This window comes from Eptatretus burgeri, chromosome 16, assembly GCF_056783735.1.
Source record: "Eptatretus burgeri isolate ZD-2024b chromosome 16, Ebu_testis_v1, whole genome shotgun sequence".
NCBI lineage: Eukaryota > Metazoa > Chordata > Myxini > Myxiniformes > Myxinidae > Eptatretus > Eptatretus burgeri.
In genome coordinates this window covers 52296394-52313679 of record NC_140976.1, presented here as the reverse complement: position 1 = coordinate 52313679, position 17286 = coordinate 52296394, and the positions used below count along the sequence as shown (strand labels likewise).

Genomic DNA, 17286 nt, shown 5'->3' with positions numbered 1-17286 from the left:
GGGCCATTGAGCATTCCTGCTGAAACTTCAAAGTACACTAGCTCCAAGACGATTGAACCGAATGCCCGAATCAAATGAAACTTTACATGCTTATAGACCGTAATGAGTACTACAACTTTTCTCATTTGCATAATGACCTATCTGGATTAGTTCAGGGGTCAAAGGTCAATAAGTGCATTTTTCGGTCAAAGTGTCTATTCAAGTCCCCCTACCGGCAAAACGGCTCAACCGATCCAAAAACTTTTGCACGTGAATACTCCCCGATGATAAAACAGTAAAGAGATACTTCGTACTCTTTACTGTTTCACAATGCACTACTCTTCTGCTATTTTAACAGACTGCTCTCATTTCGACCTCTCCTTCATTCCTTGCCTAAAAAATCGAACTATTACAGCGCTTCTTCTCTCCATGCTCTGAATTCGCCTTCATTACATCCATCAAGAATTGTGTTAAATCGCATCTCTGACCTAAAACTTTTAAAAACCGCAGTTTGCCATGGATGCTCGCTTTCCATCAACCATTCTTTTTTTCCAACTTCAGTGCCAACTCACCCCCCTCACCCCTCACGCTCACTCTCAAAGCAACCATCCCACTCTTCTTCCTCCAAGCCTCCCTCTCACCTCTCTCAAAAATTCCCCCCTCACCTTTCTCCCACCTTTCATCCCCCTGACTCTTCCTTCTCAAAGTTGCCCCCCTCTCATCCACCAACCTGCCTCCCTCCACTGCCCTCTCACCTCCATCTCTTCACTCCACCTCCTCAAATCCTCAACTGCCTTCTTCCTTGTCTCTTGTCCCCCTCTCCCCCAGCACCACAGAGCCTTTTCTCCTCCTCATTCGGCCCCTCCCCTCGCTATTCTGCAATACCCCACACTCCTTCAGCAACCCTCCTTACCTGCCCCCTCGTCCCTTGTCCTACCCTCCCCCTCCCCTCCACCTCCTGCACCCAAAGCCTCCTCCCCTTACTCTTCATTAAAAGTGTGGACCTCAAATATCCGGGGCCTTCGCTCAAACCTTTCAGATCTTTCCATACAGGTTGCCACTGACAAACCAGACATTATCTGCCTAACAGAAACTTTCCTCTCCCAAGACGTGTCTGACTCCCAAGTATCTCTCCCTGGCTACTCCCTCTTACGGTATGACAGACCTGAGCCTCGTCCTGGTGGAGGTGTTGCTCTCTTCATCAAAGACTCTATTCCTCACTCTCCATGCACTGCTCTCACTCCCCCACACCCCCAGGAATACCTCTGGCTTCAGCTTCCCCTCCACTCCCACCTCATGTTTATATGTGTACTGTACCGTCCACCGAACAGTGATGACTCCATCTACATCTCACTATCCGAAAACATGGACCATCTTCTATCTTCTCATCCAAACTCTCTCTTCCTCTTATGTGGTGACTTCAATTGTCATCACGCCAGTTGGCTAGGTGTGGGTACCTCTCTCACCTGCCATGGCACCTCAGCAAAAGCTTTCTGCGACTCATTGGGACTGACTCAATCGGTCAACTTCCCGACCCGGATCTCAACCAATGGTACTCCATCTCTTCTGGATCTGATTTTGACAAATTTCCCTGACAATATCTGCTGCTCTTCCTTCGCTCCAATTGGTTCTTCTGACCACGTCCTTGTCAAAGTGGACATCTCTCTGGCTGTTATCAGAGAACCACCTCACCGCCGTCGAGTCTGGCATTTCACTCAAGCCGACTGGCAGGGTCTCCGAGCAGCCATCAAACTTACAGACTGGTCTCCTATCACTACTTTCTCAAACATCAACTCATCCTGGGAATTCTTTCAAAGAACCTTGCTCTCCCTCATGCACAGATTTATCCCCTCTCGTGTTCAGTTGTCTTACCCTTCCTCCCGCCCTTGGTTTACTGAAGTTTGTGGCGAGGCAGTTGTCCTGAAACAACTTGCCTTTGCCTCATGGAAAGCAAACCCAACTGAGGGCAATCTCAGTTCTTTCCACAAAGCTCGGAACAAGTGTGTATCTACCCTCAGGAGAGCCAGAAAACAACATCTTTCTCATCTCAAGTCTGAACTCTCAAACCTCTCTCCCTCCTCAAAATCCTGGTGGCGTTTAATCAAATCTGTTTCTGGTGTATGTTCCCCCTCCATCCCCTCCCTTACCTCAAATGGCCGCACTGCTGATTCCACACGTGATAAAGCTGAATGTCTAAACTCGGTGTTTGCAGCTAAATCTTGTGTCCTAAACCCATCACTATCTCTACCCACTTTACCCAGTCGCACCCAACTGTCCCTGGACTCTGTATCCTTTTCTCCTGACAAGGTGGAGAGCTTGCTTTCAAACCTCGAGTCAGATTCTGCAACCGGTCCAGACGGCATCAGCCCACGTGTCCTCAAAGCCTGCTCTTCTGCTCTTGCTCACCCTCTCTCTATTCTATTCACCCTCTCATTTTCCCAAGGTCATCTTCCATCTGCTTGGAAATCTGCTAACATCACTGCCCTGCATAAAAAGGTGCAAAAACAGATCCCTGTAACTACAGACCAATCAGCCTTCTCCCAATCATCAGCAAGGTGATGGAATCCATCATCGCTTCAGATATGAAATCCTTCCTCTTCTCCAATGGCTTGATTTCCAATCATCAATTTGGTTTCAGACCAGGTCACTCTACCCTGGATATGCTGCTTCTGCTCTCCCATCAATGGATGGAGGTCCTCAATGCCAGACAGGAAATCCGAGCCGTATCCCTGGACATATCACGTGCTTTTGACACAGTCTGGCACCCTGCCCTACTCACCAAACTCTATTCCCATGGTATTCAAGGCCATCTCCACTCATGGCTCGCAGACTTCCTCTCCTGTCGCAGTCAACGTGTGGCACTAAATGGAGTTCTTTCATCCCCTCTTCCTGTGCAGGCTGGAGTTCCTCAAGGTAGCGTTCTGGGCCCTGTTCTTTTTCTGGTTTTCATTAATGATCTCTCCGACTCTCTGGAAAATCCTCTATTTCTCTTTGCCGACGACTCCACCCTCTGCCGTACCATCTGTCATCCCTCAGACCGGCAAGCAGCAGCTTCTTCGCTCACTGCAGATCTAGGTAAAATCACAAACTGGTCCAACACATAAAACATGTCTTTCAATCCAGACAAATCTCACACTCTCACTATGTCTCTTCGAAAGGACCGTTTACAAAACCCCCCCATCCACTTTCTCAGCAATCCTCTGGAAGAAGTCTTTTCTTTCAAGCTTCTAGGTCTCACTATCTGCCATGACCTTTCCTGGGAAAGTCACATTTCCAACCTCGCCTCAAAAGCCAGTCGCCGACTGGGAATCCTCCGTCGTGCTAAGTCCTTCCTCGGCCCTCTTGAGCTCCTGACCACTTACAAAGCTTTTGTCCGTAGCCTGATGGAGTACTGCTCTCCCCTCTGGGCTGGTGCTCCTGCCTCCCACCTTTCTCGGCTTCACGCTGTCGAAACCAGGGCATTTAAGATCATCGGCATCTCCCGCAATGAAGCTGAGTCTTTGGGCCTCTCACTCAATCACCGCAGGTTGGTCGGTGGTCTTTCTGTCTTCTACCGACTCCTCTCCAGCCTTGCCCCCCCTGCTCTCTCTGCGATTTATCCCCACCACATTTCCACAGGGCGCTCAAGATCCGCCAACAACCCCCTTCTGGTAAAACTACCAAAATCACGAATCACTGCTCATCTTCACTCTTTCATTCCTCTTTTTTCCCGCCTTTGGAATAAACTTCCTCACTCTATTCTTTCCCATTCTTCCCTCCAGGCTTTCAAAACAGCTGTTCACCACCACCTCTTATCTTCCCCCATCCAAATCCTCGATCTTTTCTACCCCCGATAATCCACCCAAGCCCACTTCCTTCAATTCCCCTGCTTTCCTTCCTGAAAGTCCCTGTAATGTCCATCTTCTCTTCGCCATGTTCCCCGTCCCATCCCCATCCCTCTCCCTTCCACAGTTCACCTAATGTGTCTGTTCCCCACTGTTTTGTCCCTTCCACTCCCGCCCCTCTTGTCTCATGCCTCCTTGCTGTGAGTTGTGTGTTAGCTCTCATACGAGCCTCGACCAAGGTATACAAAAAAAAAAAAAAAATGAGTAGTACAAGTTTACTCATTTGCATAATGACCTATCTCCACTAGGCCAGCGGTCAAAGTGTCACAATACTAACAGTACTGCTCGGCGACTAACCGCCACCTACCGGCTTGTTTGTTTGTCTGTCTGTCTGTGATCGGGATATCCCAAGAAGTTATGGACAGATTTGTACGAAATTTGGTGGACAGATTGGGTGTGTGACAACGACGATTTGACTTCATTTCGGTGCAGATCCAGATCTGGACATGGATGCAAGAATTTTTTTAGTGATTCTTCACCAATTGCGAGATCGGTTCCAAAAACAATATGTAGCACGATATCTCAAAATGTTGTTTACAGGTTTTGACAAAACTTGGTGGATGAGTTGGGTACATGATAACCACAAGCCGCTTCGATTTTGGTTGAGGTCTGGATGCAAATGCGGCCTATATCAGTGTGATACAAAACGTGAACTGTTGAGCCTGGCGGAAGTATGTGCTCTACGGAGTGCCGTTCTAGTCTATCTATGTACCAATTTTTTTTTATATCACTGTAGTGTTAACAGTTTTCACACTACTTATGATGAAGAATTGTAATTGTAAGAATTAATAATGCTTGGAAGAATAACTATGTGAAATTGTATTTGATTGGAAAGCCCAAATGATGATACAAGTAATGCATTATGTGTGGTTTGATTGCTGTGGATGTTTGACAATTGACTGTTTTGAATCAGAAGAGCCAAAAATACAATGTGGATGTATATATATATATATTTTTTTTCTTGGGTGGAATTGTTCTTATATTTATACTTGTTCTGCTTATTAATAACACAGTCAGAGTAACAGGTGCTTTCTCACGACTCAGGATAGCAGAGGAACAACCTGTGAACCTTCCGTGTTTGTATTGTATGGAACACTTGTGGAAAATAGTTTTGTTTTTTTTCATGATGCACGTTATTTCATCATAAACGAAGCCCAGATCCCATGTCATGTGCACGCTTTGTCATGGTTCATCTCATGCAAAGGGATGGGTGACGAGTCATTTATTTGGAATGGGTGGATCACACTTGGTCTGAGTTCCGCAGAATTGCCAATTCAGTACGTGATCTCGTTCGGCATGTGCCATCCATTGCAAGGATGTGATCGTTTTATACCATGAGAGAATGATAACATTCTGTGGGTTCTTTGATTTTGCACCTCGGCAGTTCTACTGTCAAAGTTTCATTTTTTTTTTCCTCCCTCCAAAGTTCTGAGTGTTTCACAAAAGAGTTGCGGAAAAAAAGATTTTGGTGCGTGGAGGAGTCAGTCTAACAGGCAGCCACCCCCCAGTGCAATGGGTATGTCTCATGAATAATGCAGCCAGAGAAATCAGAAAAGCCCGACATGTGGACAGAGATATGAGCAGGCGTATTGAGCCAAGGATCATTTCTGCTGCCAAACAGGGTGGAGCCTCGGAGCCTCTTTCCGTCAGAACCAATTAATTGTGCTCTATTTCTGGTCGTTTCGCCTGTGAGCGCTGTCACCTATGTTAGCTTTCGGCAACACGTGCTGCACTGGCTTTTCCTCTCCGCTACTTCATCATTGTTTTTTTTTTTTTCAGGGATCTCCAGCACAGAAGAGTTGGAATCTTACCTGGTTTAGGTAATTGGGATTAACCCAGGATTTTTGTACGCCTTGTCGCTTCAACCTAACGGATCTCCTGCCCTGCCAGCTCCTACCCACTCGCCTGCTTATAACGGCCAACTGTGGCTCGGCTCTCAGAGCCTGGTTCGGACGCCGGGCTGGCTGGGGGGGCAGGAGACGGCGAAGGTTTTCGCCCCAGGTCACGACGGCTTCCCATGGAGCTTCGAATCTGGGATCATATGGCCATTGATGTGTGCCCCAAACCTGTGCGTCCTATTAAGCAGATTTCAGACTACTTTCCTCGCATTCCTTGTACCTTCCCTGCAGCTATGGGGACGGGTCACAAACGACCGCCTAGTACCGTGACATCTCTAGCAGATCCTCACAAAGGAGCTCGAGCTGATGAGCGAGATGGTGCTGTCGCTACAGCTTCAGCTGTGCTGGGAACCACCACTGGAGGAGCAAGTGGTGCTGAACCGTATGGGCAGGTCACGGACGAAGTGGCAGATGACAGCTACGACTCGGACGATACCAGTAAGTGTTTTCTTCCAGCTTGTGTTCCAGATATAACTTTACTTGACAGCTTAAAGGTTCTCTAATCTTGGTTGAAGGGGAAGTGATGTAATATTTTTGTTGTTACCTCGTCTGATGTTATCAAATAAGTCTGTTTTGTGACTATATAGACATCTTTGCTTGGCATTGATTATGGACTTTCGGCGTAGAAATGGTGCTTGCAGTTATGTGGCAGATGGTGACACGGAAGCCTCAAAGGACATTTCATCATTATTGCCAAAAGGGTGATTAACTGGGAGGTTTCATCCAAGTGCAGCATTTTTTTTTATCTGTACAAAAGAGTGAAGGATCATGTTTTTTTTAAGCCTTTCGTGAACATGAGATTCAGCCATTTGGTAAGACAAAGTCTATAAATTGCATGCAATGTCTTAAATGTTTAGGGTTGTTTCTTTTTTATATATTTTTTTCAGCCACTCTGGGACTCTTGGACTTCAGTCTGTTGTATGACCAAGAAAACAATGCTCTGCACTGCACCATTCTCAAGGGAAAGGTAGATGTAATCGAGTCTGCATCACCACACATGCTGTGGTTTCCGACAGCACAGCAAATGACCATAGCAAACGGGCGCACTCACCTCTAGTCCCATCACCGCACGACCACTTCGTCCTTCGCCTCTGTTTGCACACAACTCGTGGATTTCCTAATCCTTTGCGATTTGTTGGCTTTAATTTGCTTGTCTTAGCAGCTTCTTGTGAATCGGTTAAAAAGAAGGCTTTTGTCAGTCAAATCCTTTGCATTTGAAGGAATAAAATGCGTGGATGAATTATGTTACAGGGGAAGGAATAAATGAAAGGTATTGAGGAGCAAATTGGAATAATTGCTTCTGCTGTGCTTTGGTTGCCCTTTTACCCTTAGCCTAATTGTCATCATGCACAGTGGAACGAGTTTTTGCCCCAAAATTGAAATTGTTTTTTTCTGAATATTGTAAGCTTTAAAAATTTAATTTTTTTTTTTCAGGGACTCAAACCCATGGATTCCAATGGCTTAGCTGACCCTTACGTCAAGCTGCACCTACTTCCTGGAGCCAGCAAGGTGAGTAGCAGCTCCAGTGGTTGTATAACGGGGCAGAGCCATCATGTGTGTAGGTATTTGGGATGCGAGCGGTATCGTACCTGACATTTCGGTGGATTTGACCTGGCCGATCGGTACCTGTTGAGCAGAGCCGCTGGTTTACCCCCCCCCCCCCCCAACCTCCGGGTGAAGAGCTTGCTGGACTTCACTGTGAAATTCAAGAGGAATTGGCCATAAACATCTGCAATGTTTTTGTTGTTTCCAATCGTATTTCTCTGCAGATCCATTTGTGAGGGAAATGAACCCACAGGCTATTCTGCACACTTGTAGATATATTATTATTATTTTTTTTTTCCTTAGCAGTGGAAATTTTTATCCGATCTTCCATGTTCAATTTTTAAATGTGTTAGGGAAGCCCTAAACAAATGCATGCATGCCGATAAAATTAAATTGTGTTTAAATGGACGAATAACATCGAGAAACAAATCCTTAATATCCCACGAGAATCACAAATAAATCATTTCAAAGTTCTGTCCACATACATCCCAAAGGATGCTTTTTGGAACGTGTACGAGAATTAATTTGAACGGTGGAATAATATTCAGAAAAAATATTTTAACATTATTATATAAATATATAATGAATCTTTTAATTTGTATGAGGAAATGCACATCATCTGATTAATTAATTGAATGTTAATGTTTTTGTGAAGCAGTTAATAGGTTATTACATAAGGGGAAACTTAAGGAAGGAATTTATTGTTGGAAATGCAGACTTTGGGAAATCAATACGAGGCTGGATTGCCTTGTTCAAAGCCAGATTGTAACCAACATCTCTGTTCACTGACAAGTGCCACCAGCTTGGCCGCCCTGGCACATTAATGTGGTCAATTAGCCATCTTTATCGAGTCGGTGCCGCCATTGTCACCGAGTCTGCGGAAAACAGCCGCCCATCCCATTTCCCTTCCCACGACGCTTCCCTGCCTACGGAACCCAGTGAGCGGCTTGCTCGATCCTCATTATTTGATTGAGAGACAAAAAGTCTTTTGCATCAGGTGGTTTTGTGTGCATCAAAGGCAAAAAAGCATCCCCCCTTTTTTTTTTTCCTCATCACAAGCTATTGTAAATTTAAACTTTGTGCTTGTATGTGTAAATTCCTGTAGATAAAACCTGATTGCTTGATTGTCATACGTGAGTTTGGCAAAAAAACGTGTACAGGATCTTGCTTGCCTTGTTTAGTTGCCTTTTCTATTCCAGTGCTGCGTGACACATAATTAGCTGTGCAGGTGTGTTTTGAATATATATTTGAATTGTTGAAATCGTAAGTGATATTTTCAAATTATTTTTGTTAAACAATGAAACTTTCTGCGATGCAATCTACAATCCAATTAGGTTCAAAGCTGCTTCGGGTGAACAAGTATTAATTGTGATTTTTCTTTCTTATTAGAATAAATTGCTTCCTGGGTATCAAAGGGCAGCGAAGTTGTTGAATTAATATGTTCAAGTGTCAGAGATTAAGACATTTGGTTGTGAATGTTAAAAAAAAAACTTTTTTTGAGACATAAATATGACAATTTAGTTAGAGATTTTTCACATTTGACCAATCCCTTCAATTCAGATGCAATCTTTCATGATCTGAAAACACCAAAAAATGATCTGAAAACGTCATGTTGCCTCATCTTCATCTGACTCAAGTAATCAATGAAAGGACATATGCACACGGGAAACACACACACACACACACACACACACACACACACACACACACACACACACACACACACACACACACAGACAAATAGACACAGACACAGACAGAGAGTGGACTTATCGGAGAAATGATTAAGCAGGATTTTCCAGGGAATTCTAAAGGTTGTTGATGAAGCTCAGGAACAGAACTGGACCAAGATACTGCATATGGGCTCTCCATCCTTGACAGGCAGAATAGATGAGAGGATCACGCCAGTAAGCCGAGAGGAGGCTTTCAATGCTGTAGGCAGTGTTTTGAAGAGCAAGACACGGTGTCAGGTTGTGTGACGTGCGTAAGATGTGCCCAGAGGAGATAGCCCTGATCTCATGTCTGAAACTGAGGACCTCCATCAATTGTTAGGAGAGCAGAATTATCAGGTACAGGAGGGAATGACCGAGTCTGAATTCGAACTGATGGTTTGAGATGAGGCCGTTGGATGGTCTGAGATCAATATTCACCTGTAAATTTTCAAATTTCAATAATACTAATTCGACAACACCAGATAATTAACTTTATCTCAACTGCAACCTTTGAAATACTTGCATTCCGAAAGTAGGAACTGTATTGACTTGTAAGGAATATATATATATATATATATATATATATATATATATATATATATATATATATATATATATATATATATATATATATATATATATATATTCCAACCGCCTGGGTAATCAGCTGGGTTCCGTTCTTCATAGAGGTTTAGACCCTTTTAGTCTAGATCCTCTCCAAATATGGGAGTGGGGGGGGGGGGGGAGGTCCACAAATGCACCAATGGACAACCATCAGGAGATCCACAACCTTGAAGTTGTGTCCAGTAAGTCAACTCAAAAGTGCAACTTCACGATTCAAACTTTGTACTTGTAGCTTTACCAGGGCACGCAATAAAAATTTGGTTCGGTGTCAAATCCAGTGACCAATTGCAACGTAATAGTGGGATACACAAACAGCCTTTTCCATGGATTTTTTTTCCACGTGATCATCTGCGTTTTTAGCAACCACGCAAAATGTAACAAAAAATGTATTAATAAAAATTATTCATTAATAATGTTTTTTGCCGTTCTTATCGGAATTAATAAATTCCGTTTGGTGTCGTTTTGAGATCACAAAGAACGCTTACTACTCATGTCACGGCTGCAGGATGAGTGCACGACAATTGCGATGATCTTGTCTGTGTGTTTGACTCTGAATGTCCATATAATACCTGGAAATGAGGGCAACTGGAATAGCCATCTTTGGCATGGAGCTTCATAGTGCGAATGTCTCAGATGAAACAACGTTGAGCTCACAAGGAAAACGTGAACACACAATGAAAATGAGGACAGGACGATATTTACTCAAGCGGTGACGGGATATGTAAGCAACCACTGGAACGGATTTACACCGAGGAAACGACGACATGAATCAGCGCCTCCATTGAGGACATTGTGGGTTTAATTTGCCAACATTAGATCCCAGTGTTAGCAAACATGTATCTGATGATTAAACATTTTAACAAATTGATGTGTTGTGTGCTAGATAATATGTTGTGTGCTGGATCATGTGTTGTGTGCTGGCTGATGTGTTGTGTGCTGGATCATGTGTTGTGCACTGGATGGTGTGTCTTGTGCTGGATCATGTGTTGTGTGCTGGATCATGTGTTGTGTGCTGGATGATGTGTTGTGCACTGGATGGTGTGTCTTGTGCTGGATCATGTGTTGTGTGCTGGATCATGTGTTGTGTGCTGGATCATGTGTTGTGTGCTGGATGATGTGTTGTGCACTGGATGAATTGTTGTGTTCTGGATAATGTGTTGTGTTCTGGATGATGTGTTGTATGCTGGATGATGTGTTGTATGCTGGATCATGTGTTGTGTGCTGGATCATGTGTTGTGCGCTGGATGATGTGTTGCGCGCTGGATGACGTGTTGCGTTCTGGATGACGTGTCGTGTGCTGGATGATGTGCCGTGTGCTCGATGGTGTGTCGTGTGCTGGCTGATGTGTTGTGTGCTGGATCATGTGTTGTGTGCTGGATCATGTGTTGTGTGCTGGATCACGTGTTGTGTGCTGGATAATGTGTTGTGTTCTGGATAATGTGTTGTGTGCTGGATCATGTGTTGTGTGCTGGATCATGTGTTGTGTGCTGGATCACGTGTTGTGTGCTGGATCATCTGTTGTGTGCTCGATGATGTGTTGTGTGCTGGATCATGTGTTGTGCGCTGGATAATATGTTGTGTGTTGGATGACGTGTTGTGTTCTGGATGAATTGTTGTGTTCTGGATGATGTGTCGTGTTCTGGATGATGTGTTGTGTGCTGGATGATGTGTTGTGTTCTGGATGATGTGTTGTATGCTGGATGATGTGTTGTATGCTGGATGATGTGTTTTGTGCTGGATCATGTGTTGTGCACTGGATGATGTGTTGCACGCTGGATGACGTGTTGTGTTCTGGATGACGTGTTGTGTTCTGGATGATATGTTGTGTGCTGTATGGTGTGTCGTGTGCTGTATGGTGTGTCGTGTGCTGTATGGTGTGTCGTGTGCTGGATGGTGTGTCGTGTGTTGGATGGTGTGTCTTGTGCTGGATCATGTGTTGTGTGCTGGATCATGTGTTGTGTGCTGGGTTATGTGTTGCGTGCTGGATGATATGTTGTGCGCTGAAACATGAGTTGTGCGCTGGATAATATGCTGTGTGCTGGATGAATTGTTGTGTTCTAGATAATGTGTTGTGTGCTGGATGATGTATTATCTGCTGGATGATGTGTTGTATGCTGGATGATGTGTTGTATGCTGGATGATGTGTTGTGTGCTACATGACATGTTGTGTGCTGGATCATGTGTTGTGCGCTGGATGATGTGTTGTGCTCTGGATGATGTGTTGTGTGCTGGATGATGTGTCGTGTGCTGGATGATGTCGTGTGCTGGATGACGTGTCGTGTGCTGGATGACGTGTCGTGTGCTGGATGACATGTCGTGTGCTGGATGACGTGTCGTGTGCTGGATGACTTGTCGTGTGCTTGATGGTGTGTCGTGTGCTGGAAGGTGTGTCGTGTGCTGGATGACGTGTCGTGTGCTGGATGATTTGTCGTGTGCTTGATGGTGTTTCGTGTGCTGGATGGTGTGTCATGTGCTGGATGGTGTGTCGTGTGCTGGATGGTGTGTCGTGTGCTGGAAGGTGTGTCGTGTGCTGGATGACGTGTCATGTGCTGGATGATTTGTCATGTGCTGGATGGTGTTTCGTGTGCTGGATGGTGTGTCGTGTGCTGGATGGTGTGTCGTGTGCTGGATGATGTGTCGTTTGCTGGATGACATGTCGTGCGATGGATGACGTGTCGTGTGCTGGATGGCGTGTCGTGTGCTGGATGATGTGTCGTGTGCTGGATGATGTGTCGTGTGCTGGATGGTGTGTCGTGTGCTGGATGATGTGTTGTGTGCTGGATGATGTGTCATGTTCTGGATGATGTGTCGTGTGCTGGATGAAGTGTTGTGTGTTGGATGATGTGTTATATGCTGTATGACGTGTCGTGTGCTGGATGGTGTGTTGTGTGCTGGATCATGTGTCGTGTGCTGGATCATGTGTCGTGTGCTGGATCATGTGTCGTGTGCTGGAAGATGTGTTGTGTTCTGGATGATGTGTTGTGCGCTGGATGGTGTGTTGCGCTCTGGCTGACGCGTTGTGTTCTGAATACTGTGTTGTGCGCTGGATGGCGTGCTGTGTGCTGGATCATGTGTTGTGTGCTGGATGAATTGTTGTGTTCTGGATAATGTGTTGTGTTCTGGATGATGTGTTGTGTGCTGGATGATGTGTTGTGTTCTGGATGATGTGTTGTATGCTGGATGATGTGTCTTGTGCTGGATGATGTCGTGTGGTGGATGATGTCGTGTGCTGGATGATGTCGTGTGCTGGATGACGTGTCGTGTGCTGGATGACGTGTCGTGTACTGGATCATGTGTTGTGTGCTGGGAGATGTGTTGTGTTCTGGATGATGTGTTGTGCACTGGATGGTGTGTTGTGTGCTGGAAGATGTGTTGTATACTGGATGATGTGTTGTATGCTGGATGATGTGTTGTATACTGGATGATGTGTTGTGTTCTGGATGATGTGTTGTATACTGGATGATGTGTTGTGTTCTGGATAATGTGTTGTATGCTGGATGATGTGTTGTATACTGGATAATGTGTTGTGTGCTAGATGATGTGTTGTGTGCTGGATGATGTGTTGCGCGCTGGATGACGTGTTGCGTTCTGGATGACGTGTCGTGTGCTGGATGATGTGCCGTGTGCTCGATGGTGTGTCGTGTGCTGGATGGTGTGTTGTGTGCTGGATCATGTGTTGTGTGCTGGATCATGTGTTGTGTGCTGGCTCAGCTGTTGTGTGCTGGATCATGTGTTGTGTGCTGGATATTGTGTTGTGTGATGGATCATGTGTTGTGTGCTGGATGATGTGTTGTGTGCGGGATCATGTGTTGTGTGCTGGATCATCTGTTGTGCGCTGGATGATGTGTTGTGTGCTGGATGACGTGTCGTGTGCTGGATGACGTGTCGTGTGCTGGATCATGTGTCGTGTGCTAGAAGATGTGTTGTGTTCTGGATGATGTGTTGTGCGCTGGATGGTGTGTTGTGTGCTGGATGATGTGTTGTGTGCTGGATGATGTGTTGTGTGCTGGATGAATTGTTGTGTTCTGGATAATGTGTTGTGTTCTGGATGATGTGTTGTGTGCTGGATGATGTGTCGTGTGCTGGATGATGTGTTGTGTGCTGGATGATGTGTTGTGTGCTGGATCATGTGTTGTGTGCTGGATCATGTGTTGTGTGCTGGATGATGTGTCATGTGCTGGATGATGTGTTGTGTGCTGGATTATGTGTTGTGTGCTGGATCATGTGTTGTGTGCTGGATGATGTGTTGTGTGCTGGATCATGTGTTGTGCGCTGGATAATATGTTGTGTGCTGGATGACGTGTTGTGTTCTGGATGAATTGTTGTGTTCTGGATAATGTGTTGTGTTCTGGATGATGTGTCGTGTTCTGGATGATGTGTTGTATGCTGCATGATGTGTCGTGTGCTGGATGGTGTCGTGTGCTGTATGGTGTCGTGTGTTGGATGGTGTGTCTTGTGCTGGATCATGTGTTGTGTGCTGGATCATGTGTTGTGTGCTGGATGATGTGTTGTGTGCTGGATCATGTGTTGTGCGCTGGATAATATGTTGTGTGTTGGATGACGTGTTGTGTTCTGGATGAATTGTTGTGTTCTGGATGATGTGTCGTGTTCTGGATGATGTGTTGTGTGCTGGATGATGTGTTGTGTTCTGGATGATGTGTTGTATGCTGGATGATGTGTTGTATGCTGGATGATGTGTTGTGTGCTGGATCATGTGTTGTGCACTGGATGATGTGTTGCACGCTGGCTGACGTGTTGTGTTCTGGATGATGTGTTGTGTGCTGCATGATGTGTCGGGTGCTGGATGGTGTCGTGTGCTGTATGGTGTGTCGTGTGCTGGATGGTGTGTCATGTGTTGGATGGTGTGTCTTGTGCTGGATCATGTGTTGTGTGCTGGATCATGTGTTGTGTGCTGGATTATGTGTTGCGTGCTGGATGATATGTTGTGTGCTGGATCATGTGTTGTGCGCTGGATAATATGCTGTGTGCTGGATGAATTGTTGTGTTCTAGATAATGTGTTGTGTGCTGGATGATGTATTATCTGCTGGATGATGTGTTGTATGCTGGATGATGTGTTGTATGCTGGATGATGTGTTGTGTGCTAGATGATATGTTGTGTGCTGGATCATGTGTTGTGCGCTGGATGATGTGTTGTGCTCTGGATGATGTGTTGTGTGCTGGATGATGTCGTGTGCTGGATGACGTGTCGTGTGCTGGATGACATGTCGTGTGCTGGATGACGTGTCGTGTGCTGAATGACTTGTCGTGTGCTCGATGGTGTGTCGTGTGCTGGAAGGTTTGTCGTGTGCTGGATGACGTGTCATGTGCTGGATGATTTGTCGTGTGTTTGATGGTGTGTCGTGTGCTGGATGGTGTGTCGTGTGCTTGATGGTGTGTCGTGTGCTTGATGGTGTGTCGTGTGCTTGATGGTGTGTCGTGTGCTGGATGGTGTGTCGTGTGCTGGATGGTGTGTCGTGTGCTGGATGACGTGTCGTGTGCTGGATTATTTGTCGTGTGCTTGATGGTGTGTCGTGTGCTGGATGGTGTGTCGTGTGCTGGATGACGTGTCGTTTGCTGGATGACGTGTCGTTTGCTGGATGACGTGTCGTGCGATGGATGAGGTGTCGTGCGATGGATGACGTGCCATGTGCTGGATGGCGTGTTGTGTGCTGGATGGCGTGTCGTGTGCTGGATGGCGTGTCGTGTGCTGGATGGCGTGTCGTGTGCTGGATGATGTGTCGTGTGCTGGATGATGTGTCGTGTGCTGGATGGTGTGTCGTGTGCTGGATGATGTGTCATGTTCTGGATGATGTGTCGTGTGCTGGATGATGTGTTGTGTGTTGGATGATGTGTTATATGCTGGATGACGTGTCGTGTGCTGGATGATTTGTCTTGTGCTTGATGGTGTGTCATGAGCTGGATGGCGTGTCGTGTGCTGGATGACGTGTCGTGTGCTGGATCATGTGTCGTGTGCTGGATCATGTGTCGTATGCTGGATCATGTGTCGTGTGCTGGAAGATGTGTTGTGTTCTGGATGATGTGTTGTGCGCTGGATGGAGTGTTGTGTGCTGGATGATGTGTTGTATACTGGATGATGTGTTGTGTTCTGGATAATGTGTTGTGTGCTGGATGGTGTGTTGTGTGCTGGATCATGTGTTGTGTGCTGGATGAATTGTTGTGTTCTGGATAATGTGTTGTGTTCTGGATGATGTGTTGTGTGCTGGATGATGTGTTGTGTTCTGGATGATGTGTTGTATGCTGGATGATGTGTCTTGTGCTGGATGATGTCGTGTGGTGGATGATGTCGTGTGCTGGATGATGTCGTGTGCTGGATGACGTGTCATGTGCTGGATGACGTGTCATGTACTGGATCATGTGTTGTGTGCTGGAAGATGTGTTGTGTTCTGGATGATGTGTTGTGCGCTGGATGGTGTGTTGTGTGCTGGAAGATGTGTTGTGTTCTGGATCATGTGTTGTGTGCTGGATGAATTGTTGTGTTCTGGATAATGTGTTGTGTTCTGGATGATGTGTTGTGTGCTGGATGATTTGTTGTGTTCTGGATGATGTGTTGTATGCTGGATGATGTGTTGTATGCTGGATGATGTGTTGTGTGCTGGATCATGTGTTGTGCGCTGGATGATGTGTTGCGCGCTGGATGACGTGTTGTGTTCTGGATGATGTGTCATGTGCTGGATGGTGTGTCGTGTGCTGGATGGTGTGTCGTGTGCTGGATGGTGTGTCGTGTGCTGGATCATGTGTTGTATGCTGGATCATGTGTTGTGTGCTGGCTCAGGTGTTGTGTGCTGGATCATGTGTTGTGTGCTGGATAATGTGTTGTGTGCTGGATCATGTGTTGTGTGCTGGATGATGTGTTGTGTGCGGGATCATGTGTTGTGTGCTGGATCATCTGTTGTGCGCTGGATGATGTGTTGTGTGCTGGATGACGTGTTGTGTTCAGGATGACGTGTCATGTGCTGGATGGTGTGTCGTGTGTTGGATGGAGTGTCGTGTGCTGGATCATGTGTCATGTGCTGGATGATGTGTCATGTGCTGGATGATGTGTTGTGTGCTGGATTATGTGTTGTGTGCTGGATCATGTGTTGTGTTCTGGATGATGTGTCATGTGCTGGATGGTGTGTCGTGTGCTGGATGGTGTGTCGTGTGCTGGATGGTGTGTCGTGTGCTGGATCATGTGTTGTATGCTGGATCATGTGTTGTGTGCTGGCTCAGGTGTTGTGTGCTGGATCATGTGTTGTGTGCTGGATAATGTGTTGTGTGCTGGATCATGTGTTGTGTGCTGGATGATGTGTTGTGTGCGGGATCATGTGTTGTGTGCTGGATCATCTGTTGAGCGCTGGATGATGTGTTGTGTGCTGGATGACGTGTTGTGTTAAGGATGACGTGTCATGTGCTGGATGGTGTGTCGTGTGTTGTATGGAGTGTCGTGTGCTGGATCATGTGTCATGTGCTGGATGATGTGTCATGTGCTGGATGATGTGTTGTGTGCTGGATCATGGGTTGTGCGCTGGATAATATGTTGTGTGCTGGATGACGTGTTGTGTTCTGGATGAATTGTTGTGTTCTGGATGAATTGTTGTGTTCTGGATAATGTGTTGTGTTCTGGATGATGTGTTGTGTTCTGG

The 17286-nt window shown here is 45.9% G+C and overlaps 1 protein-coding gene across 2 annotated transcripts in view; it reads left to right on the top strand.

Moving 5' to 3' along the window:
* LOC147011068 (double C2-like domain-containing protein alpha) overlaps nt 1–17286 on the top strand; it is a 431659-nt gene that overhangs the window by 313257 nt on the left and 101116 nt on the right. For both annotated transcript variants that reach the window (XM_085859768.1, XM_085859769.1), the window contains 3 exons: nt 5993–6199; nt 6649–6728; nt 7196–7270. In XM_085859768.1, the coding sequence (XP_085715894.1) occupies nt 5993–6199; nt 6649–6728; nt 7196–7270 (362 nt within the window). The remainder of the gene's footprint in view (nt 1–5992; nt 6200–6648; nt 6729–7195; nt 7271–17286) is intronic.